This window comes from Pelmatolapia mariae, linkage group LG17, assembly GCF_036321145.2.
Source record: "Pelmatolapia mariae isolate MD_Pm_ZW linkage group LG17, Pm_UMD_F_2, whole genome shotgun sequence".
NCBI lineage: Eukaryota > Metazoa > Chordata > Actinopteri > Cichliformes > Cichlidae > Pelmatolapia > Pelmatolapia mariae.
In genome coordinates this window covers 11,106,299-11,130,500 of record NC_086242.1, presented here as the reverse complement: position 1 = coordinate 11,130,500, position 24,202 = coordinate 11,106,299, and the positions used below count along the sequence as shown (strand labels likewise).

Below are 24,202 nucleotides of genomic sequence, written 5' to 3'. Positions count from 1 at the left end.
TTAACAATGACACACGCTGGGTTACTTAGAGACCTCTTTGTGCGTAGTGGAGGGAGGGGAGGGTTTGAGAGACGCTGCATGGCCTAATATGGGTGCGGCAAGGAGCAGGCCTGTCGCGTGGAAGACGGGATGAGGAAAGAGTGAGAGCAAGATGGAATAAGAGAAGAGAGACACAGAGGGCTTTTATTTGGAACGGTCCTTCAGAGGGGAGTGACCTCATTATTTTGGGCCTCAGAGAGAGAGAGAGAGAAAAAGAGAGGGGTGGGAGAGAGAGGAGAGCTACAGATAAAGAGGAAGAAAGGGAGAGAGTGTGAAGGAGAGATAGAGGAGCTCTGGTTTTCATCAACACAATTACAAACTGCCACTGCTGTCACCTCCCTCCACCTTCTTCTTGCCCTCCCTCTTCTTCTATTCTTACCTTCCTTTTCTTACTTTGTTCCCCTCCTGTCTGCCTTCACTCTCGGCTGCATATCAAATTAGTCTAGACTCCAGACCTCAAGGTATAATGTAAACAGCAATGTACTGATGACTCGGGCTGTCAAAACCTCCAATCCTGAAGACAAACCGTCAGCAAAGTCATATATATTAGCTGACACTAACATATTGCATCATACCGCGAAAGCAGTTGGGGTTTTTTTGTCCTTGAGACCAGAGTTTAATTATTCACTACACCAAATCTGACTGTTGGACTTGGAAGTGGCGGTTTGGGAGGTGCTGTAACAACTGGTAAATTAATCTAATCAGCCAATCGCTTGACAGCACTTCATTGCATTTATACATGTAGACATGGTTGAGGCCACTTGTTGAACCAAGGTTTGCATAAGAACATCACCAAAAGCACAACTCATAAAACCTTAAAGCAGATGAGCTAGAGGAATTGAAGACCACACTGGATGCCACTCTTGTCGGCTAAGAACAGGAAACTGAGGCTATAATTCACATGGGCTCACCAAAATTGAACAATAGAAGATTGGAAACATGTTGCCTGGTCTGATGAGTTTCCATTTCTGCTGCTACATTCAGATGGTAGGGTCAGAATTTGATGCAGAAATCATTAAAGCATGGATCTGTCTGGCCTGTCATAAACTTCTTATTTAGACAATCTGAGTTGCAGATGGTAAAAAATAAATCAACATTCAGATGTGGTTAGAAGTTTACATACATTCAACATGGGCATGAATGCCATGGTAATTTGGGGGCTTTTAATGTTTTCTTTGAACTGTTCTTTTCCAGAGTGGAATGATTCTGCAGCACACATCTTTAATGACTTAAAAAAAAGAAGAAGAAGAAGAAGAATTGGATGCAAAAGTCTGAATTTACTTTGGATTTTCTCATTTTAACCCCAACAAGTTCTACAGATCACAGCCTTATAATCTTCTGAAGTATTGCTTGCAATAGGTTTAGATGACCAATAAGAAATGGGTAAGTAATTCCCCAAAAATGCCCCCAACAATTTTAGCAATCATACTACTTGCACCATTAATAATTGCTGTGTGTGGCCTCACTAGAAACAGACCTCCTACTCATTTTAGAGGCTTAACTTCTGTTGTAAGAACAGCACTGTAAACACATAAAAGAGAAAGAGCTTCACATTATTACCATCAAGCAAATGTTTTGTTTATGTTTGGATTAAGAATTGACTCTTCAACATCATCGGCCACAAGATCATTCAGCTCGTTCAGCTTGGGACCAAAATGCATCAAAGTTAATCACTCACCCTTCTACCAAGGGCTCATTAAACTCACTTCAGACATGTGGGGACCCACTGAAAAATAGGCCTGTGACTCATTCTGCATTCCTGACCCATAATTTAAAAAACCCTTGAGGTCTGCTTCCATCAGCATGATAATAAATCTACTGTCTGCTGTGCTGTTGAGAGCAAAACAACACTTGGAGGAAATTCGGGAGGTCTGTACCAAATCTATTCGTAACGTACATTAATTAGCATAACAACAATAGCAATATGCATCTTTAAGACCACAGGAAAAAAAGAAATATCACTGGGAATCAGTATTTTGCTGCAAGCAAACTGACAGCTCTAAAATTAACCACAGTAAATAAAATTGAAATCAACATCCATGAAGCTGAGAGGCTTTTACGGCTGATACAATGTAACATTTTCCTGGGTGCTACATGCCTCAGACAGCAGCACACAAATATATATATATAAATATATATATATAAATTCTGCATTCTGACATGCTAACCGTGTTGCTTGGAACAGAATTTCACTTTGGGATTGCATCCTAGTACCACTGAAGCTTCTCTCCATACAGTTGGATCACATAAACGCCACATACAGTTTACAATAACTCAGATAATCTCTTATCTTTTCAAAAGCCCGTAAGGAATCTGGGCTATACTTAAACTATCGAGGAGAGTGAGGTCAACATTGTTACTTGTTATGCTGATATCCCAATTTCTAGTTTCTTGAGTTTGAAAATGCATACGAACAGTGCAATTCTTCATGTAAGCCTGTGGAGTTTATTAGCTGTAGCTGGGAAGTGTGTGCATGCATGTGTCTGTTTGTAAATGCGCTAAATAACACCTTTTGAAAATTACAACTTAGTGTGATTTCATATAGAGAACATGGTAGTTAGGAAGACGTCTCTCTCGCTGACCTTGCAGCGTGCAGGTAATGTTTCCAGGCTATAATTACACAGCACGCGAGAGCACTGTGTGTCTGTGTTTTAGTCCTTTATCATCTGTGTTCAAGTACGTGTGTGTTCTTCAAGAGTGTTGCTGTGTGTTCTCTAATCTGAGTGCGTGCTTGTGTGAGCTTAGACAGGCCCCATTGACCTGTTGAGAGCAGCAGCAGTTGTCATGGTAACAGAGGAGGAAAAGCGGAGGATTTTGGATCTCTATCTCCAGAGACAGAGGTACTCACAGTACACAGGACATGCACGCATAAAGCCTCACATATATAAACAAAACATACACCAGAGTGGACACCGAGTCACCCACATGCTAATGTTCAACAGCATGCCTGCACTGCGGTTACGAAGGACATCCCATAGCAGGGAGGTTAAATAGAAAAGCAGAAAAACAAAGACTTGGTGTTAATGGTGTTAATTGTGTTTCTTCCACGTTTCTTCGTAACTCAGAGGCCATGCCTTTTTAGCTGCAGTTTTCTTTAAGAGCACATTTTAATGTCCATTTTCTTTCTGTCACCTCACCAATGCTCTTTTCCTTCCCACACTTTAGAGCAGTTTAAATGAATAATTTCAGGGAATTGTGGCTAATGATCTGAATGCTCATCAGTCACTGGGTTAGATTGTTCCAGCAGCCCTCAGGGTTTATTCATGCTTTTGGCTTATATTTTCCAGCTTCTGCACAGCTGGACAGTTGATAGGTTATTAGCATGATAATGACAGATTCACAAGGTGACCGTCGGGAAGACACGTTCACTGTTTCCATAAACAAACTCAATAATATAGGTCTGACTCCACCTTCATGAATTCATGGCAGATTCACAAGTTAACCTGCATGATGGAGGGAATCTATGAAAATGGAAACTTTCATTCAAATTAAAATTTGTGAAACTTAAGCACTTTTTTCGTTGCAGTTTTTTGATAAATATAGCCTGTAATGTCAGGCTCAGACTATAACAATGCCCACTGTGCCAGGCTAGGCTAGGTTATAGTCATAAAACTTGCTTTTTGATGACTGAAAGACCTGAAAGACGAGAGTCTGATCCTTGACTATTCCTTCTTCCTGTCTTTCACCATATTCATGACAGTTGGAAAGGAGGCTCTAGCTAGCAATTTCCAGGAAAAGAATGTAAAGAGACTTTAGCAACTAACCACCTAGATAAAGCCAAAGTATCCTTCCCATTTTGTTTTTCCAGGTGTAAAGTTGTACAAAGCACAGCTCTTAACACTACAAATTTTGTAGTATCCACAATGGGTTAGTGGAAAATCTAGAAAACCTTACATGGTGGGGCAAAGCAGGGGCAAATTACCAAAATATCCACAAAAACCATTTAAAGTATCATTATCTCTTCTAAGAAAACAAAGACAAAGGGATGTTTCTACAAGTTTTAAAGCAGAAAAACTTTGCTCACACCGTGCAGTACTCACTGGCAAAACAATGGCAGTCTCGCACAGACGAAAAGTATTTTAAGGACATAAAAGTTGGGGCGGCTGCTGGATGGGGCAAGTTTCTACAGCAGGGGGCCAGTTGCTCCCCTTGCCCCCTTTAGATCTGTCCCTTCTACAAAAAGAGCTAGTATAACATATTCATCTTTCTGTCTGGAAGTCATTAGGCAGCCCAAATGCAGTGTTGTTTTTTGTTCATTAAGAGACACTAAGACACTTGTCCATTAGAGCCTATAATATTATCAACACTGATTTATTGTGATGTGATAATTTGTTAATGCAACCCACCCAGCACATGCATTAAAACACATACTTCCTATATCTTCTTCTATTTCCTACCATTTTGCCCTGCTTTCTGCTTCCTTCCTCTTTTCTTCCCTTATTATCCTTCTATTCGAAACCCACACCTTTACCTCCTTCCCTCCACTCCACTCACTATTTTCTTGTTTACCTTTTCCGTCCTCCCCTCAATCTCTCACTCCCTCTGTCCCTTCTCTGTTACTCAGCTCCATTATCTCTCCTGTCGACATCAATGTCCTGCCCACATCCCTGCCTTTCTCATTTCCCTGACCCCTCCTCTTCCTCTCCTTCTGTTCCTCTAAGAACCGTGTGCAATTGTGCTCTTGCTGAGTCGAGGCTTATGTGGACATGCACCTATTATTGATTATTTTGAGTGTGACACAGGCCATTTCTGTCTATCTCTCAACTTCCCCGTCTCTTTTGCACCCTGAGGGAGAACCATGTCATTATGTTCAGGAACTTAAAAATAGATTTTTTTTTAAAAAAACTGGAGAAGCAGGGTTAAAAGGAAGAACAGTAAGAATTTGGGATTTGGGTGGACAGAGGGAGGGTTGGCTATTAAATGTTGAGACTGCTAGGTGGAGGATGGGGGGTGGGGGTAAAGGATGAACAGAGGTGTGGATGGACCTGGGGGAGAGAGGATAAATACACTTTGAAATAGCAAGGGGAGAAGTGTGAAGGAGGGATGAAAATGAGACAATTTGTTTCATCCTCCTGTGAAAAAACAGAAATAAAGAATGTAAGATGAAAGAGAAGAGTAGAAAAAGAGGGAGAAGGGCAGGCAGAGGAAGGGGAGAAGGGATTAAGACTACTGAGTGAAGAGGGAAAATCACACTTATTGAGAGCTAGAGGACAGAGAGAGATTGATTAAAGCCCCATACGGACGGGATTATCATTATGGGGGGGAGGAAGGGGATAAAATATTCTCAGTGGACCATGGAAATTTTTACTCATTGTCCTGGAAAGAAATTTTAAAGTTAAAATTAAAGAATGGGAATGGATGTTCGGTAGGACATAAAGGCCCAAAAGTCAGACATAAATCCAATTTGAAATAACAGAAAAAGACGCTTCAGAATCAGCTGTTTGTAAATCCATCTGTGCATCATCCACCAGTTATTAATCATACATATAAAGACATCAATTAGCTATAATTTTTTTTTATTACATGCTGTTCCATCTGCGTCTCTCCAATAATTTCATCCTAAATCTGAAAATAGGGGGTGGAATATGGTTGTAGCAAGAACTGTATATAAAAGATGGATGTAGCTTCTGGGCCTTAAAAGTGAGCCAATGAGGAAGTGCTTTAAGCCTGCATTCTATACAATGGCCAGCAGAGGGCGAATATCTTTTTGTTTAGAAGTCTGTGGGAAAACTGTAATTGGCCCCCTTGCTCTATAGCCTTTGCTAATACTCATGAATTTATGGGCTTTTGGGAAGGATTTGAGTCACCGCTTGAGTGACAAGTTTCTACTCCGGGAGACTGCTACATATATATATCACTTTCTCAGATTCACCCCTTTCTCATCACATCCAGTTTTAAAACTCAAAAATGCCAACAACAAAAAAGCTTAGCTTGAGGCTTCACAATGGGACAGGACCAATAAAGAAATACGATCAGATAAAGTCCGTGGTTTGCAGGTGAAATATAGTTATCCTACATGTATATGTTTGCACAGGAACATTATATATAGTTGTAAAATATAGAAATGTCATCATACAAATCTCCAGTACACTGATAAAGATCGGCCATAACCCTTTACATTTTGAAACTGACATGGACAAATTCTACTTTTAACTGATTTTCTTTAGACTATGCAACCAATCGATAAGGATCTGATCTGTGAGAAAGCACTACACAGGGAACAACCCTCTGCCCATAGTTTGTTGAAGGATACTTCCACTCTACGATGCTGATGCAGGCCCTGCGGATAGGATTCTTGAGTGTGAGGCAGAGTAGAGCCCGTGGCGGCCTTGTGGCTGTCGTTGTGGTTTGTTTCTTGGGTTTAGCGGTATAGTGCTGTCTCTTCCGTTGCGTGGAGCTGGCCGTGGAGATTGGCCCTCGCCCTCCGGACCCAAGCCCCGCCCCTCCCCCCGATGCGGCATTACCCATCATCTTCGCCTGCCGTGCGGCATCGATCGCCGCCTGCCAGCTCAGGGCTGCCCCCGGTGTGGGGATGTGCTCTGGAGCCAGACCAACCACGCCCACTCCATGGTTGACCCCGCCCCCTCCTCCACCATGGTCGCCATGGCTAGTGCCACCACTGTGCTCATTGGTCAGGCCAGGTGGAGGAGGTCGAGGAAGAGGGGGAGGGGGAGAGTAGTCGGAGCCTGGAATGGAGAAAGAGAGAAAAAACAGAGGAGACAGGAAGTTAGCTACATAAATTTATGGATTGCTTATAAACTGTTTAGTTTTTGGTTTGTTAGATTATTCTGAAGAGGCTGGATAAAGCACAAACTCATCAGTTATGGTGCCCTGTGCTTTATATTTTTGTTAGCTATCAAGTCAAGAGCTAACCGCTTTAACTGAAAGTCTAAGGTCTTGGCAGTCTTGAATGCCATCTCATCTAATCTCTATGTCTTCATCACAAGCCATCAAATGTAGTACTTCAACATCCATCTGAAAAACCTGATGGCACTAGTACCACTTGTGCATGGCTGGATCCCTGCAATCAAGAATTTAGCAATGTCTACTTGGGGAGATTAAAAACAACTGAGTAGCAACAGTTCTTTGGGTGTAGTTGTAGGGAACTAACATGTTTAAAATGATAGGTCTCCCAGCTTTAAAGACTAATACACACTGGAAAATCCAGAAAGCGTTTAGCCCTGAAAAGAATAAGACTGGGGACAACAAATGCTTGTATTGAAATAAAAGATAAAAAAAGAAGAGAGAGACAGAATTACAATAATCTCTGTGAGATTACATAGTTTTACGCAAACAAATCGTGGGAATAAGACGGTGTAAAACGAAGACACCGGATTAACCATACTGTATGCTTAGCCAGATTAAAGACAGTTATAATATCCTCTCAGCCCTCCTTCTCTCTGACAACTCAACAAATGTTCCCACTGTGCATATAGATTATACGCTGAAATTTTATGCAAACAATTATTATTAACACAAAGCCAAGCGTGCAAGTGCACATGGAAATTTTCTACAGTAACAGTGCTTTGCAGAGACAAGGGTATGTTTGTGAAACAGTAATCAGAGCTACTGATATCAAAGCAGAAAATGTTTGTTTTTAATGATTATAAAGAAAAACTAATTTCAAAATTGTTAAATTGCTTGAACGCAATAGATTTAGTAGATATACTATTTATTCATACAAACTGGAATATATATCATTATCTCGATGTTGCAGTTCCATATAGTAGATCACTAGATCTTTTAGCACAACTAATGCATGGTGGAAATGAAAAGCTTAATCTTTGTAGATTTAGCAATGTCGAATTCGTAAATCTCATAAAGTGCAATTCTTTTGGAAGAGGAAGAATCCAAAAGTTAAAGAACCTCTGTAAAGTTAATCCATCCTGTGCTGTTGCAACAGAGATAAGGAGCTAGAAAGACAGAGGAAGGAGAAATGTGAGTGGGTTCAGAGGGAGGAGGAGGAGAGAAGTAGATTTATCCTACAATTACAGGGCATTCACAATGTCTGCTAAAATCCTGTTCCTCCCACTTCACTGCTACAGGTTTTTACAAATGCACTCACACTGGGCGATGGCCTGAGGGAACAGTACATCAGATCCTGAGGACTATAGTGACTATAATACATGCACAGAGTGTATATACATCTATCGCCTAATCATCTGCAAGTGCTGCTTTCTTACTCAGTCACAGTAAAGTAAAAATAGGACAGCAATATCCCTGTGACTAGGGAAAATGGATGGTTGCCTGGTGATTGGACTAAAAAAAATTTTTCGTATTCAACGATTGAATGCAAGTAGTTGCGGTGATTGATTGTCAACATGTCGCAATCCATCTCAGTCAGCCTGTGCCGATGAACAGAACTTGCTTGCAAAATATTTTTAACATATTTGCGTTTATAAGAGTTAATTCGCATATCATCACAAACAAATTGCATGTAATTGCCAAACTGATAGTCAACTGATAGCGTTTCATCGCCATCTTTAAGCGTCAAAGTTGTTTTGAAAACAGTAGCAAGTGGTCACAGACCTGGTCCTTGTCTTCGAAGAAACTATTTAAAAGGCAACAAGATTATAAATTCATTGTGACTGTAGCATTATCCACAGAATTTGACTCATCAAGAGCAACTTAGAAGGGTGCTGGCAAATCTCACATGCTTTTTGGCAATGTAAAATGTAATAATTTGTCCCTTACTAAAGATATATTAAAATTCATTACTGAAGTTGCTAATTACTTAATCAGTATAATTAGTTCCCTATTTTTCTTTCCCTCTCTTTTTAATCCATGTACCATGCCTCTTACAACAACTCTTAAGCCTCAACAAGCACACTGAATCTTCAAATATGTACAGCTACTGGACTCTGATACTCCCATGAAAAACAGTACAACAGTCTTAAATGCGCTTGAATTTAAATGCTACTTAAGTGATCCAACAAAGTCAAATATTTATATAAATATGCATGATAATGATGATGATAACTGTGTTAGGCATTCAATCGTAAAAACAGGAAAAAACAAATATTATACACACATGACAGAAAAAACCAACACACTGAACTTATTTGAGAAGTTAGTTACTAATTTCAGCTTTTTTGCATGCAACTGTGGCATAAACCATAGATAGATAGATAGATAATTTACTGATGCATTCATGGTAGCAGGCCTAATTTTATTGACTTTATACCATTAATAAGTTTAATTTGACCAAAAGAAATAATGGTACAGCTAGATATAGCTATATTAAGACATTGTAGAAAATTATCCGTAGCCTACTTTGCGTAAATAACCTACAGTGAATAAGATGTTATGCACATACAGCTACATTTACTTTGCACAACACATTTAGAAATATAGCAAAGAACTAGCTACTCTGACTCACAGCTATCACCAACAAGTTAACTTGGGATCAAGGACTTTTTGCAGCACTGCAGAAGTCAAGACACAAAACCATAATACAGCAATGACATAAAAAAATAACTTAGTAGATCCTTATAATACTTGACTCAGCATGTTTACATGCCATAAGAGTCTTTCTACTTTTGAGGCAACAGCTAGCACTCTTAGCTAGCAACTAACACGACCTTCTGTTAGGATTAGTGACTGAAATATACAACCAAAATGCAGTCTTACTGTTAATGTTATATGAAAATATGAATAGATAGCCATATTCCACTCCTCATAGTGATAACATCCGTCATTTGCTTGGCTTGTCATCCTTAAGGAAAACAATATAACTCAAAGCTAGCCTTTTAGCTAACTCTTATTCATTCTTAGTATTTATTGATATAGCGGTTTTGCATTTTCAGACTTTTCTGTTATGATTTGTTCTATTAATAATGTGGATTGCTGGTTTTATTTGTGTATGTGGGTAAGTTGTTTTTTTATGGCAAGTCTGCTAAAATATTTGTTTGGATAAGTGCTATATAAATAAACTTTATTGCTTCTATTACAAAATAAACTGCAATGCCCTGAAGGTAGAAGTGATCTTAAAAAAAAAAACAAATGCACTAAAAAACAACAGCACCAGATCTGCAAATATTTAAAGAGTAGTGTGCTTTGAATAGAGCAGTCATGCCCAAGGAGGTGCTCTTTACATTTACCAGCAGTGAAGTCACTTGGTATCAGATGCAGCTGTGTCCTATGAGAAAAACCACTGTGGTTTCAATTTTCGAGCATATCTTTCATCTCATTACTTGGCTGAAACTGCGCTCCCCTCATTTTTTTTTTTTTTAAATAAAGTGAGGGGCTGAATTTAGAGGTTTTCTTAAAATCAGCATAGTAAAATTTACTTTTATCAAACATGCATTTTGGCTCTGTCTCAGATGCTCCTTTATACTGGAGCATATCTTCCTCCAGTGCAAGTTAATAACTGCTTCCTGACTGCTGTTGCACATCATCATTTCTCCTTTGCTCTCTATCTCTCACAAATGCACACGCGCAAACACACTCACACATAATCACTTTCAGCATATTGTACTGCTGTGTGATCAGTTTATCTCACATAGCCTGCTCCTCACACAGGGTGTACCCCACCGAGAGAGTGTGTGTTTGTTAGTATGTGTGCTGTATGAGCGAGTTTGAGAGGATTAGAGGAGAGTAAAACTTTAATAATACTAATCTGTCTGACCGCGTGTCTCTCCTGTGTGTCCGTCCTCTCACATGCATATGCACGGACATGCGTTTGTGTGTGTTGCACAAGCTCATGTGACCGACTATAATTCCATTAGCAGCTCTAATGGAAACACAGCATTCCATGGAAATATGATTCCTAGAGAAAGGGAGAGGGGGGACAAGCAAAGGATGAGGGGAAGGAGGGAAAAGGGTGGAGGATGAAGGGAGTTTAAACTATGAGAAAGAGTGGGATGAATGGAAGAAGAGGCTGAAAGACTAAAGAAGGGGAAAACAAAAATATATGAATGAAATCAGAAAAAGCGAACAGAAAAAAGTGTAAAGGACTTAAAACCACTATTGTCATTACACGACACTGTAATGACAATAGTGGTTCATTTTTATGCTGTTATTGTCATTGTTATTTTAGTAGACTCGCAGACATAAGGTTCTTCATTTTCAACATCTATCCACCACAAGTTTTGTAGTGTAGCACCATTTAGGCCAGGCTAACTCGTCATAAATGTTCTTTGGTATGTGCTTTCATGTTACTCTGATGAATATAACTCACCTAAACATTGTTGCAAGAGTAAGCACACCTGCTTCCCATAACAATGGCACGCCCCAAAATTCAGTGACCTCCCCCAGCTGAACCACACCGCCAAAACTGATCAGAAACTGTTTGGGAGCCTCATCGGTGCCTCAGGCTCTTTGCTGTGCTTCTCAGAGTCCCCAGATCCCAATCTGTACGAGCATCTGCAGCAAGCGCCAGAACAAAGCCAGTCCACAGAGGCCAAACCCTGAAGCCCACAGGACCCAAAGGATCTGCTGCCAACGTCACACTGGGAGACAACACAGGGCACCCCAAGGGGTCCCCTCCCTTGTGACATATAATAATAGTAAACTAAAAATGCATGGGAATTAAATGAATACAAGCTAAAGCAAGTGGAAAATAAACCGTGATGAATTCATATATGATCGTCCAGGGATAAATCAGGGTCAAATCAATGAATAGGAAGCACAGCAACTTTATACATCCAGCTGTGTACTGTAAAGACAGTCAGCATTCACTCTTAATGAACTTGAAGTGAACCTGAAGTGAAACTGAGTCAAACTTCACTGCGAACAGAGCTGGAGACTGTAATGAGCTGTAATTCAAACTAAAGTCAGTGGAGCTGTTATCTACTTAAAGATAAAGACTGGCGAAAGATACTATCACTGCAACTCTAAGCACTCTGCCTCAAAATATCATTGCTGCTCTGCACTTGCACACAGAGAGTATTCTCCAGATTGGTTGGTCTAATTTTGGTTACCAGCAAAGTACAGTTCCTTTGCTATTTACAGTGTCAATAACTGCATTAGTGGAAAGCTTACAAAGTATTATGCCGCTTTGCTCTGTTAATTGGCTCAACCAGATAACGAACAAAGACAAGGACCAATCAGATTATGCCATCCAAAATCATTCTCAAGTCTTTCCCTCAATCTGGTCTTTTTTTCCTCGTTTTTACACTCTCACTCTCCGTCTGCTTTTAAACAGGGATCTGCTTGAACGGACAGTAAAGATGCAATTATCAGTCAGTTAACTGATGATGACACCTGATCGCACACTAATTGAGCTAGGGTCCACACATGCAGGCACGCACAAACATATGTCACCTCTAATAAGACGCAGAAAAAAACTAATATTTTTGTGGCGAAAGCTGGTCTCTTTTCCATCTTATGAAAATACTATCTCCTTTGTTTTAAGAGTTCTGTTTCCTCCTCTCCTATTTTTTTTCCTCCTCTTCCTCCTGATTGTTGCCAAATACCCTCTTAAAAGCCTGCCCTCTATCTTTTCATCTCTATTTCTTTCTCCTTCCCTAACCTGCACCTCCTCATCCTCTCCTTCTTTTCCCCTTCCTTCTTTTCTCCCTAATCTATACAACTGTCACTCCCTCCATTGACTCTCCAGCAGCAGACAAGTTCATTTTCAGTCGTGCACCCTTCCTCCATTAATCTACCCCCACCCCTCACCCATCGCCTCTCCATTTTTCCCTATCTCTCTTGCCTCGCTGTTTCTCACTCTTTCTCCCATCACTTCCCTCTCTGTCATCTCCAAATAGCTGACAATTATTCTTTCACTCCTGCTCTCACCCATCTCCTTAGCTGAAAAGAGAGGTTAGCCCATAACTAATCTGATCCACAACACCGCTCCTTCCTCGCTGCCTTTAGCAGTCACCTCCGGCCTCACATTTGGACTAAGACACTAAGCGAAAAGACAGCACAAATAAATATTTTAGTGACAAAGCTTGTCACTTCTTCCACGCTTTTCAGATCTTGAATGACATCCCATCACGCTTAACCCTCATTATCGCTGTCATCGTAAATACCAGTTGTAAGCCTAATACTATTTTTATCCAATTTATGTGTCATCCACTCACTAACGCTCACACTTACACATACATGGAGCGAGTGTACTCACATATCCCAAAGCAAGCTAAAAGGTTTCTGTATCTGTTCTACATACACACAGTCTATGCCTTCATGTACACACTGTGTGCGCATATGTGTGTCTCTCATTTGTCTCTCTCTCACACTGTCCATATGTGCCCATTATCTGGCCGAGTGAGCACGGCACACAAACACACACTCATGCACACACACCTGCTACCCTCAACACATAAGCATACCTGCTCCCCTTGAAAAATAAGACACATACACACCTGCTTTTCTTAATCTATGATACTCCCCAGCAGACACACACATAAAACAAGCAGGACACGCATGTAATTTACAAGGAAAATACACAAAGTGGAAATCACATGCTTGTGATCGGGGCATTGTTGAACAATCATGACAACCAAACAAACTGAAAATTTGCCACACTGCACAGAAAATTTACTGTTAATGGGCAAAAGGGCAGCCTATTGTCAGGAGAAATTCCGGCTCATTTAGCGCACACTGAAAGTAAGATGCTTCTTATTGGTTTAATACAACCAGTCAGCACACACACCTCTGGCTCTTACAGCGGAGGTAGTTTGTCCCACTTTGCGATGTCAACACAAAGAGGTAACAGCAAGACATATTGACATTTCTTTGGTTATAAATGATAAACTAACAACAAGTGCGTGTATTTGTGTTGCTCAAGCCATTTTTTTTATTGTAACAGTTATTCATTGGTGTAAGCATTATCTATAAAAATCCTGTCGTAAATTGATTTATTCATTAAACTAAACAAGCTACCTGGTGATGAAAAGTGAAGAAAATGTGTATGTGGATATTCCGCAGAAAAATGTAAATGTTGTATGAATTATGCATTAACGTCCTGTATTCAACACTGCATGGGTTCAGCCCTCCTTCTGTCAATCATGATTCTAAAGCAATGATTGGTTGTTGTCTCCATATTCCCAGGAAGTCACAAAGGACATGTCTTTAAAGCACAGGGTAAAAAAATTAAATATAGCTCTAATACTAATATATAGTAGTACAATTAGTATTCAGTCTGTATAGGATTTAGGATTTAATACCGTGTGATAAATCCACCACTCTTAAAACAGTCTGATCAGTGGATGTTTATTCACACAAATGCCATAGCTTTCAGAAAATTAATAAAACAAGTTCACTGCGGGACTGTAAATGTAGCTAATTGCAATTTATCCCTTGTGAAGTGACACTTGTTATAACAATGACACATTATTTTAAATCCTCAGAGGTTAACTTTAAGCTAAAGATAAGAGGTTGATTTTAAATTGTTTAATACTTTGAAAGTCAAATCAGCGCTTGGCTGACTTGTTTGAGTCTGAGCCACATCCAACAAGGTCTTATTTTTTCATTACACAGTGAAATGTGAATTCCTCTCAGATGATTTAGTTTTTTTTAAGTAACTTTAATAAATGTTTTGGATGCTGAGAGTCCTGAAGGTTTGGCAACAACAGGATTTTAGTTAAGGTAATAATTTGTTGTAATGTAATGTTTCAGGATTCTTCTACCTGTCCCTTCAAAGAAATTATTTAACATTCTGGACAGCATGCTTATTCCATATCTAAATAAGTGATTAGATTAACAGCACTCTACAAGGAGCACCCCATAAGCTTAGTTTAGAGACTCAACAAGCTTACAGTAGCTCTGTCCAAATTATGCCTTATAGCCTCCCTAAACTTCACTTCCATTATATAGTTTGGCATTTTTAGACAGTTTCTGTGGAGTGATTTCAACTATGGTGTGTTTCTTCTTCACAGCCTTTGAGTGGAAATGAGTTTAAATATTGTTTGGCAATAGTGGTAAGATCCCTGGTTTGATTCTTAGAGGAGACATAAATCTGTTGGGGATTGTGTCAGGAGCTCAAATTTGTGAAGCAGTGTGTTAGTAAGTCTATCTCTGCTTTTGATTGGCTGAGGGCTAATTAGCATGGTCATACAGCCTATTCTTTACCCAGACAAGACCTAAAAACATGAACGCAACAGTCAGCAGCCACTTTCTGTCTCAGCATTGCGCCATTTACCACTATAGGTGTCAAATAGAGTCAGTGAACATCTGCCCTCTAAGTGATGTACAGTAAAAGCCACTGCAGAATGACTGGGGTATAATACATTTCAAACAGAGGAGTTGTGTCTTAATAGCTGACAAATAGCTGAAAATTGTGTCACAAAGCATAGACACAAAGGACAAATGTGAGGGTGAAGAACGTGAGCGAAACCAGTGGAAAGGATGCTGAGAAATAAAAGAACTTAAAGGAAACAGAAGCGTGAACATGAAGAGGAGGAAAATAGAGGAGAAAGTGACATGTAGAGGAGGAGGAGAGGCAAGAGGAGGAAGGTTCGTTCGCACTGCCTCTCCATGCCGACCTCGCATACACGAGTATTCATGCACACAGTGCAGGCAGCAGATATTAATAACTCCTTATTAATATTCATCTGCAGTGGAGAGATGTGAGGCCAGAGTAACCCAGATACGAACAGTTTTCTCTACCTGTCTTTGTGTGTGTGTGTGTGTGCGCGCGTGTGTTCCTTGCATCTAAAGTTTGTGATCTCTATCAATCTCTGCCTTAGCAATGTATATATTAACCATTTATTGGACATATTTGCTGGCTAAAACAGTTGATTTTGATTTCCTGCACTCTGATTAGCCACACTCCTGCTGCAGAAATTCTGAATGCAGTAAGGTCAAAAGCTAAACTATCAACACACAAGTTCCACACAATAGCATCGCTAACTAATGCATTTTCTCCTTTTTGAGATACAAACACGCTTAAACAAAGCGGCATGCAATATTTATTAGTGGCAGGTTCCACCTTATCCACTCTCCTCCACAACTCCTGTTCAGTCCTTTTCTTTCTATTCTGCTTTTGTCTTCCTGTCTGGCTCACCTCCCACTTCACATCTGCCCTTTACTTTTGTAAAGGCCACAGTGGGCGCCTGCATTGTACAGCTTATGCCATTCAGGCATGTGTTCATCTAAAGAGCCTTTCTGTTAAAGTAAATGCATACGTTTTGTAATCCCACTGAATGGAAATCATGACCTTGGCAAGGTCATTTTATGCAAAACCCACTGATCCTTGCCTGTATAGTGCAGAATCAAGTCATTGCAGGTGGCGTGGTAGTGGTTATACACAGGTTAGAATAAACTAAAGAAATTTCAACAACCATCTACTAGAGGATCAGCACACTGCAAAAGAAAAATACAAATCACATACTGCATACACCCTGCAGTATCTGTATTAATAATTTTATTCATTAATTTATGTATTCATTTAGCTCCTATAACTATAGTAGCAGGTGTGTGACACAAATCATCAAATCCTAGATTGCCTTTAACAATCCCCAAACCTCAAGGAGTACAATAGATGGAAAGACTGTATGTCTGAGCAGGTTCTCAATAATCCTGGTCATGATAGTCTTAAGAGTTTGAAAGAAGAAGGCACTCTGGACTTCTTTAAGTTTGTGAAGATGTTTTACTTCTCATCCAAGAGACTTTTTCAGCTCTAAAAACAACAGGTGGAGAGTAACAGGTGTTTAAACCCTTATTGGTTGTACACTTTGGACTGACTAATGATCCTGTGCATCATCACATGAGCCAAGTGGGAAAAAAGTTCTCAGTCATTACAAAAACTGAGAGTTAACAGTTGTACCCCTCTATCTTGTGATCCACTGAGGTCACCTGAGGCACGGTTTATGTGGGGCTCACAGGCCTCAGTTGCACCACAAGACATCTCAGAGGTAACCTTTCGACAAAACATATGTTATCTCTTAATCTGTTTGTTGCTGGTTTAAATGCTGCATTGTTGAATTTATATTGATTCTACAGCTGGGCTTTCAAAATATCACCAGCCAGATTTCAAATATTTATGGATGCCTGCTTTGGCTGTTATCTCTATCTTTTTGGCAGCCAACCAGGTCAACCCGTTTGCCCACCCGGTCACTCGTTTTCTCAAGTCATCGTGTGACCATGTACCTTTCAAACAGCAGAATATATCAAATCTCTCAGCTATGCCAGCAGCAGTCGCCTGGCTTAGCCATTAAACAGAGCCTGTTCGTTCGAGTTCAACAAGAGGTTAAAAATGAAACATAAAGAATAACCAAAATGCCAAAATCAAAGACAATAAAAATGCTCAATAACAATGTGTCTTACACTCCCCATATGCCCTTAAGCAAGGATTGTATTTGCTCCAGGAGCCGCAGTAGGAGACTGTGGATGCACTCTGCAGCTGAGATGAGGAGGGATTGTGTGAAGATATGTTACTGCGAAGCAGAGCATTGATGATAAGCAGTTACAAATTGTAACACCACTTTCTGTGCAAGTGTGACCAAAATCAAACAAAAAAGCTTTCAGTCTTTTATGATATTTTCTTCTTTTTTTTAAAAATTTCTTTTAAAAGATAGTTTTCAGGTGCTGAGAGAGTGAAGGACTCACAATACAATGTAGTGAGGCAAACATCCCAGTACAATTAGCTTGAACAAAGCTGGGTTTCTTTCTTGTCAGCTGCCTCCTGTGGGAACCTTTCTTTTTGTTAACTAGGCCAAAACAAATTTAAAAATCAATATTTTGAGTTTATCTAAGCAATAACAAATTCACATTTCACAGCTTCGCGCTCAGTCTGCTTTTAATCTTCAGTTTAGATCTGAAATAGATTTTTCTTAAGTGTTTTAACAATATTACACAGATATGCATATGCAAACAATGAGTTTGATTTCACTGAGCTAATTTCAGTTAATTAAAAGGTGAAAGTCTCACCAGCAGGTTCCCTCTGACTGCTGTCTCTTGAACTTAAACAGGCCCTATTGGGAAAGCCTGCATTTGAAAACGCTGTTAATTGTTTAACATTAACTCAGTTCCTGACAAATCCATATTATTCAAGCTTCTCACAAATAAACCGCAATGTTTACATTATAATAGACCTTAGGATTTTAACACCACTGCACACATCACCTCAACCTTACAGCTGATACAGGTCACCCCAGATATAGTAAATCATAAGCGATGATAAGAGATGGATCAAGCATTCAATCAGGGCTGAAACTGTATTTTAAATCGTATTCGTATTCTATTCAAAATTGTGTTCTCATAAAATGAAACTGCCTTGTTACTGGAAGTTACAAAAGGCCGCTGGATAAATGAATGAATGCATTTTTATTTTAAAATGATCATTGTAGCCTGTAGCTACAATAATACTTGAAATACTTGAACCTTGCTTATGGCTTTCATAAACATCACTGTGACTGTGTACCTTGCCATAAAAACAACAGCTAATCTAGTTAGAACACACGTTTCAATTCAGATTTCACTTATTTATGATTTGTTCATTACCTTAGCTGTGCTAGCACAGAGTCAGAGCATGCAAAATCCTCAACCTCTGGGCAACCACTTTCGATCTCAAGGTGACAACACAAGTCGCACACGTAGGCCAAACAATCTGACACCAAACAACTGCAGTTCAACTTGAACTGAAAGCAGTCACTCACAGTTTGGCAAGTTTTTATGAATAACTGCCATTTAATCTATGAATGCAGACAGATTCCCTACAAGTTGCAACCAATTGGAGTCTATCTGATCTGTAGCGAGTCTTTTTGCAACAGGCGACTCAGTTCAGCCTGTTCCTAGCAGGTTGCATTGTGAATATATTCCCATATAAAAGCAAGGATGCTAAGTGCCTACTTCATTTTGCAGTTAAATCTACGGTGGCACTGAGAGACCAAACAGTCCGAAAGAGTCGACTCTTTTTCGTGAGGCGAGCCGAAAGAGCCGATTCTCTAAAAAGAGTCGGAATTCCCATCACTATTTCCGAAAGCACAAGGGAAATGTTTCTGGGGAGACAATAACCCGGCGGACCAATTGCAGGAACCAAAATATGCTAAGAATTGCGCTGGGAGACACTTAAAAGAAGTGGAGGATCTATCGGTTTTGTGAGGAAAGAAAAGATGAGAGGTAAGTGTCTTAACCTAACTATTAGCCTAAAAATCCGTCATCAGTATTATATGAATCATGATAAAAACACACCTACCATGTTTTGGGTTCCTGCAACTGGTCCGTCGGTTTATTGTCTCCCCTGAAACACTTCCCTTGTGCTTTTGGAAATCTGTTTTTCCTATTTCTGTTTTCGTTTTTCCAATTTCTGTTTAGTTTTTTCCTATTTCCGTTGTCGTTTTTCCTATTTCTGTTGTGTTTTGAGTGCTTTTGCAGCGTTTTTCTTATTGCTGGTGTTTTCTTAAGTTGCAGTCCGTTTGGCCTCTCAGGGCCACCATGTAAATCACCTTACTGCAGCAACTATATCACTATTACTGAATCTTGGAATTATGGTCCACACAGTTAGCTGTAAAGTCATGTGAATTTGTTAGCGACGCTTTTCTTTCCAAGCTCCTTAGACTATTGTGTGTCTACATTTTTCAGTGTGTTACAAATTCCTAAGTTTCACACCTGCTGAAATGCTTTTATTTCAACTATGGTGGCTATTTTTTTTGATGTTTAAAACTTGATTGAAATGAGACTCGTCCGATGCTGCCACCTTAATCTAGGAGAAGAAAAGCGTACAACCAGCCAAAACAGAATTGGATTTAAGGGTCATGAACATCAGACTGAATGAAAATTGTCACATAGTCCAAAAGCTCTTGGTTAATTCAAAAAAAGAAGAGAAATTAATAACCAAAAGCGTAAAATACCTTGAGGATAAAAGATAACGGAAGAATATTGCAGTGCAAATCACGATCTCACTTGTAAATACAAATATTTAAGAAAAATTGTGTATGTTTCTGTTCTGTGTCCTGTGTACTGTTTGTTTGTATATGTGTCTTTTTGCTGCTGTTACAACCAAATTTCCCCTTGTGGGACAATTAAAGGATTATTCTATTCTATTCTATTCTATTTTCCAATTCAGTCTGCAAATCTGCTTTACTCTGAGCTAAAGACAATCACTTCAGATGAAAGACAAGGTTTATTTATTTTTTTGATGTTTAAAACTTGATTGAAATGAGACTTGTCCGATGCTGCCACCTTAATCTAGGAGAAGAAAAGCGTACAACCAGCCAAAACAGAATTGGATTTAAGGGTCATGAACATCAGACTGAATGAAAATTGTCACATAGTCCAAAAGCTCTTGGTTAATTCAAAAAAAGAAGAGAAATTAATAACCGAAAGCGTAAAATACCTTGAGGATAAAAGATAACGGAAGAATATTGCAGTGCAAATCACGATCTCACTTGTAAAATGGTTAATAACTCTGTACCGCGACTAAAAGTCATTAAGAAGAGCAGTTGTCATTAAGAGGAGCTCTGACACAAATACAAATGGCCCTGAAACTATAAATGAAACTACAATTAACCACTATTAAGATTCCTTCCATAAAACCTTCATGGAGAAATTAGAGGAGAGCCGAGGTGACGCCGTTTTACTGTTGAGTCAATAAGTGTCTTCACAGTTTGCACAGAGACATTACATGAGCGAATATGTCTGTGTGTGATATGGCGACCCAGAGAGAAATTGTAGTCTAAGGTACAACACACCAGGGAGCCATCAAGTGAAGTACATATGCTGTAATGTCTGCGTGTGTGCTCAGAAGCAAAGGTGAGCGTGTGTCTCTTTGTCGAGTGTTGTCATGTTTAGACAAAAAAAGTATGTCTGTGTGTGTGCGTGTGTGCTTGGAGCTATGCACGTCTGTGATTAATTGATGTGCCTACAAGCAATAAAATGCTAATGAATGTACTCTCATAGTTTAGCTCCACAGTCTGGCAGAGCCACAGTCTCGGAGGGTGCGTTAAGTTTATAGCTCCAGCTCTACCCATCCTGCACATCCCCCATCAGGTGATGAGGGGCCATGGGAACAAAGGTCTGTTTTTTTTGTGGTTAAACTCAAGTTATGTAACAGTCAGTATTCTGTGTTTATAAAGTACAATAAAAAAAAGGCAAAGGAAACAGGAATAAAACAAGTTGCTTACAGATTGATGATAAGCACATTTGGAATACTTATGATCTCTCGAGTCACCTGGCGCACTCTTTAAATCTACCAGGATAAAAATGTCATTGGTCTTTTAATAAATGTAAATTTAAAAAAAAAAAGACTCCATCCTGGCTTCTTCTGTGTCTTAGGTGAAGACAGTGACGGTGAATTGTGACTTTGAACATGTCACTCCTTGTTTCTCTCTCTTTAATATCTCACTGAATCATGTATCTGTTTTTTTTTTAATTGTTTTTTGTCTCCTTCTGGCTCAAAATGTTTGCCTTTATTAAGGAAAACATAAAGAAGGGAAATAGTAAAGAAGCTAGGAGTCAACAAAGGTCCAGCAGAACAGCAGTCATTAGAACAGATCAAAAAACAATTGTGACACCTGTACTCTATAATCACGCTATAACCAACAGAACGCCTTTCTTATTCACTTTAGCCATAACTAATAGATTTCATGGAATTCCAGTTCATCTGGAGGTTACTGTCCCCCCCCCCCCATTATACTTGATTTTTATATTAGATGAGACAGAGTTTTCAGACAGAATAGTCTCAATTGACTCTCCTTTATCATTCCCAGTTATTTTCTTTTATGGTGGCATTTAAATCTAACAATGAACAAAATATATTTTGTCACATACAGAAGAGTAAACAGTAAAATCCTGGACCATTGTTTTTGAGATATGTGTTTAGGTGATAGGATTACAAGTTGACAGCCAAATTAACCCCCTGGTCCATCACCAGTCAGGCACTGCATTTGTTAAGCAAGAGCTAGCGAAAACACACAAATGAATAAATTAAAAGCGAGCATTTCAAGAACAAAGGTTTGTAATAATATTCCAGTTGTCGAGCAAAAATGCTTCATGAGATTTAGATGAAAAAGAAACACCCCGTCCTGCAGTGGTGAGATTTTTTGGTTGTGTCTTTGTTGGGGACACATCATGACACATAAGCGTTTATGCTGCAAAAGATATTTGTCCAGAAGTGTCCCAAACTACCTCAGCAAGTGCTTTGATTGCTTAGACAAATTATAATTAGTGGCATTCATTTGTGATGTGGCCTCCCAACAGGCATTGGGCACCAATGAAAATTGAAATTGTGAACTGATTTCACACCATCCATCCATTCTCTTCCGCTTATCCTTATCAGGGTCATGAGGGTGAGATCATAAGGTGGGGTACACCCTGGACAAGTCACCAGCCTAACACACAGAGAGACAACCATTCTCACCTATAGGCAATTTAGAACTATCAGTTAACCTAACCCCACTAACTGCATGTCTTTGGACTGTGGGAGGAAGCCGGAGTACTTGGAGAGAACCCACGCAAACATGGAGAGAACATGCAAACTTGACACAGAAAAGCCCTGGCCAGATGGTAGATTCAAACTCAGGACCTGCTTGCTGTGAGGGAGCAGTGCTAACCACTGCAGCAACGTGCTGCCCTGATTTTATACCAACTTCATTATATTCCATTATTTCATATCTCTTTAGGTTATTCAATATGTGATCCATTTGTTTGCAGCATGCTGGTTTTAAGTTTGCAATGTGATTTTATTTGCACATCATGCAAAGCACCTTGTGATGTTTACTTTCCAAACTCTTTTCTTTCTCCTCTGTTCTTTTTCTTTACACTTAGAAAAGTAAAACTTAGTTTCAGTCAGTTAAATGGCCTAAAGCTTGGATATCTTCAAAACTAATCCAACATGCATCCATCGAGTGAGCACAGTGCCCACATTAGCATATTCGCTGTGTTTATCAGATTACCGCATTCTCTGATTTACAGCTGCACAAATGCACAGCTCTTCCCAGCACAACGATGCACAAATATGCTCTTACATGAGAAACTGTTGTGTGGCCCTAAGAAGTGTGGACAAAACACATGAATATGTGCCAAGACACACTATACACATTAAGGTTTTGTACTGGGAACAGTATATGAACTTTAAAGATTAATGATAAATTACCAGGACGTGAATTACACATTATTGCCAGTCAGTCAAAATCTAAACCAAACTGACAATATCCATTCATCTATCCATTTTATTCTACATTAATTGCATTTTACCAGTCATCAATGTATAATTCTAAAAATCCCAGCAAAGTGGAGCAGATTCATGACAAATCTCGCATTGAAAATTTCCAACAAAGATTAGCAAAATGTTTGACTGACAAATGCGAAGCGTCTAATTGGGTGTTTTTGCAGATTTATAGTTCTGAGCCTCAGAGAGTTCCAGGCTTAGAGCTCAGCCCCTCCCTGCTCTTTCTACCCCCAGCCTACTAGGACATGTGGGGCCTGGGCAGCAGAAGAAGAAATCAAACACCCCTTTGATGAGAGTTTGGCTGCAGAGTGAAAAAGGCACAGTGTGTGTATGTGTGTGTTTATGGATATAAATACATCAGAAAGCTCAAGTGGAACACAAAGGGCACTTCCTGTGACAAAAGAAACATGTGTGCCACCCATATTTCAGCTCACTCAGTGAACTGGTAGAAATGACACGACAAAATATTTGATGATTAAATGGATTAGGGATGAGGAGAAGAAGGGAGGAAAGAGAGGATGGAAGGACATATGTTGAGTGGGTGGACAAGCAGGGAAGGCAGGGAAGGGGGTACGACTGGCGAAAACCACACACACACGAACACACACATGCAAGTCTCTCCGCCATCTGGAAAACTCACCACCCTGCCAGTGGTCCTATCCAACCAAAAATGATTGTTTCTCTGCCTTTCTTTCCCTCCGTTTTCCTGCCTTTCAGTCTTAACTTCTTTCCTCTTCTCCTGATCTCTAAACTAATTCTTTTCTCTTCTCTGGAAATTGCAGAAAGCTTTTATAGTTGCCTGTGTGTGTCCATAATGTACGTATAAGACAATCCATCTGTGTTTGCATTCATGCCTGAGTGTGTGTGTGGGCGTGTGTGCACGGTGTGTGTGTTATGTGTGTGTGTGCACTTCTCCTTAGTGTGCAGGGACCTCTCATGGCTACCACAAGCTAATGAGCTCCATTTAAATCCAGCCCCTCTGATCCTTCCTCTCGCCCAGTTTTTCTGCCCCAGGGGCCGTCGTTCCCTGCTCTGGCCTGGAAACTGTGGCGCGGCGGCAGCCATTTTGGCTCATTAGTAACAAGCTGTTGAACCAACACGCATGTC

General features: G+C 39.8%; 1 protein-coding gene across 4 annotated transcripts in view; it reads right to left on the bottom strand.

The window, feature by feature from the left end:
- The window catches only part of cacna1c (calcium channel, voltage-dependent, L type, alpha 1C subunit), a 199,761-nt gene that overhangs the window by 140,472 nt on the left and 35,087 nt on the right, over positions 1–24,202 (bottom strand). For all 4 annotated transcript variants that reach the window (XM_063501408.1, XM_063501409.1, XM_063501407.1 and 1 more), the window contains exon 2: positions 6,293–6,725. In XM_063501408.1, coding sequence (XP_063357478.1) covers positions 6,293–6,725 — 433 coding nt within the window. The remainder of the gene's footprint in view (positions 1–6,292; positions 6,726–24,202) is intronic.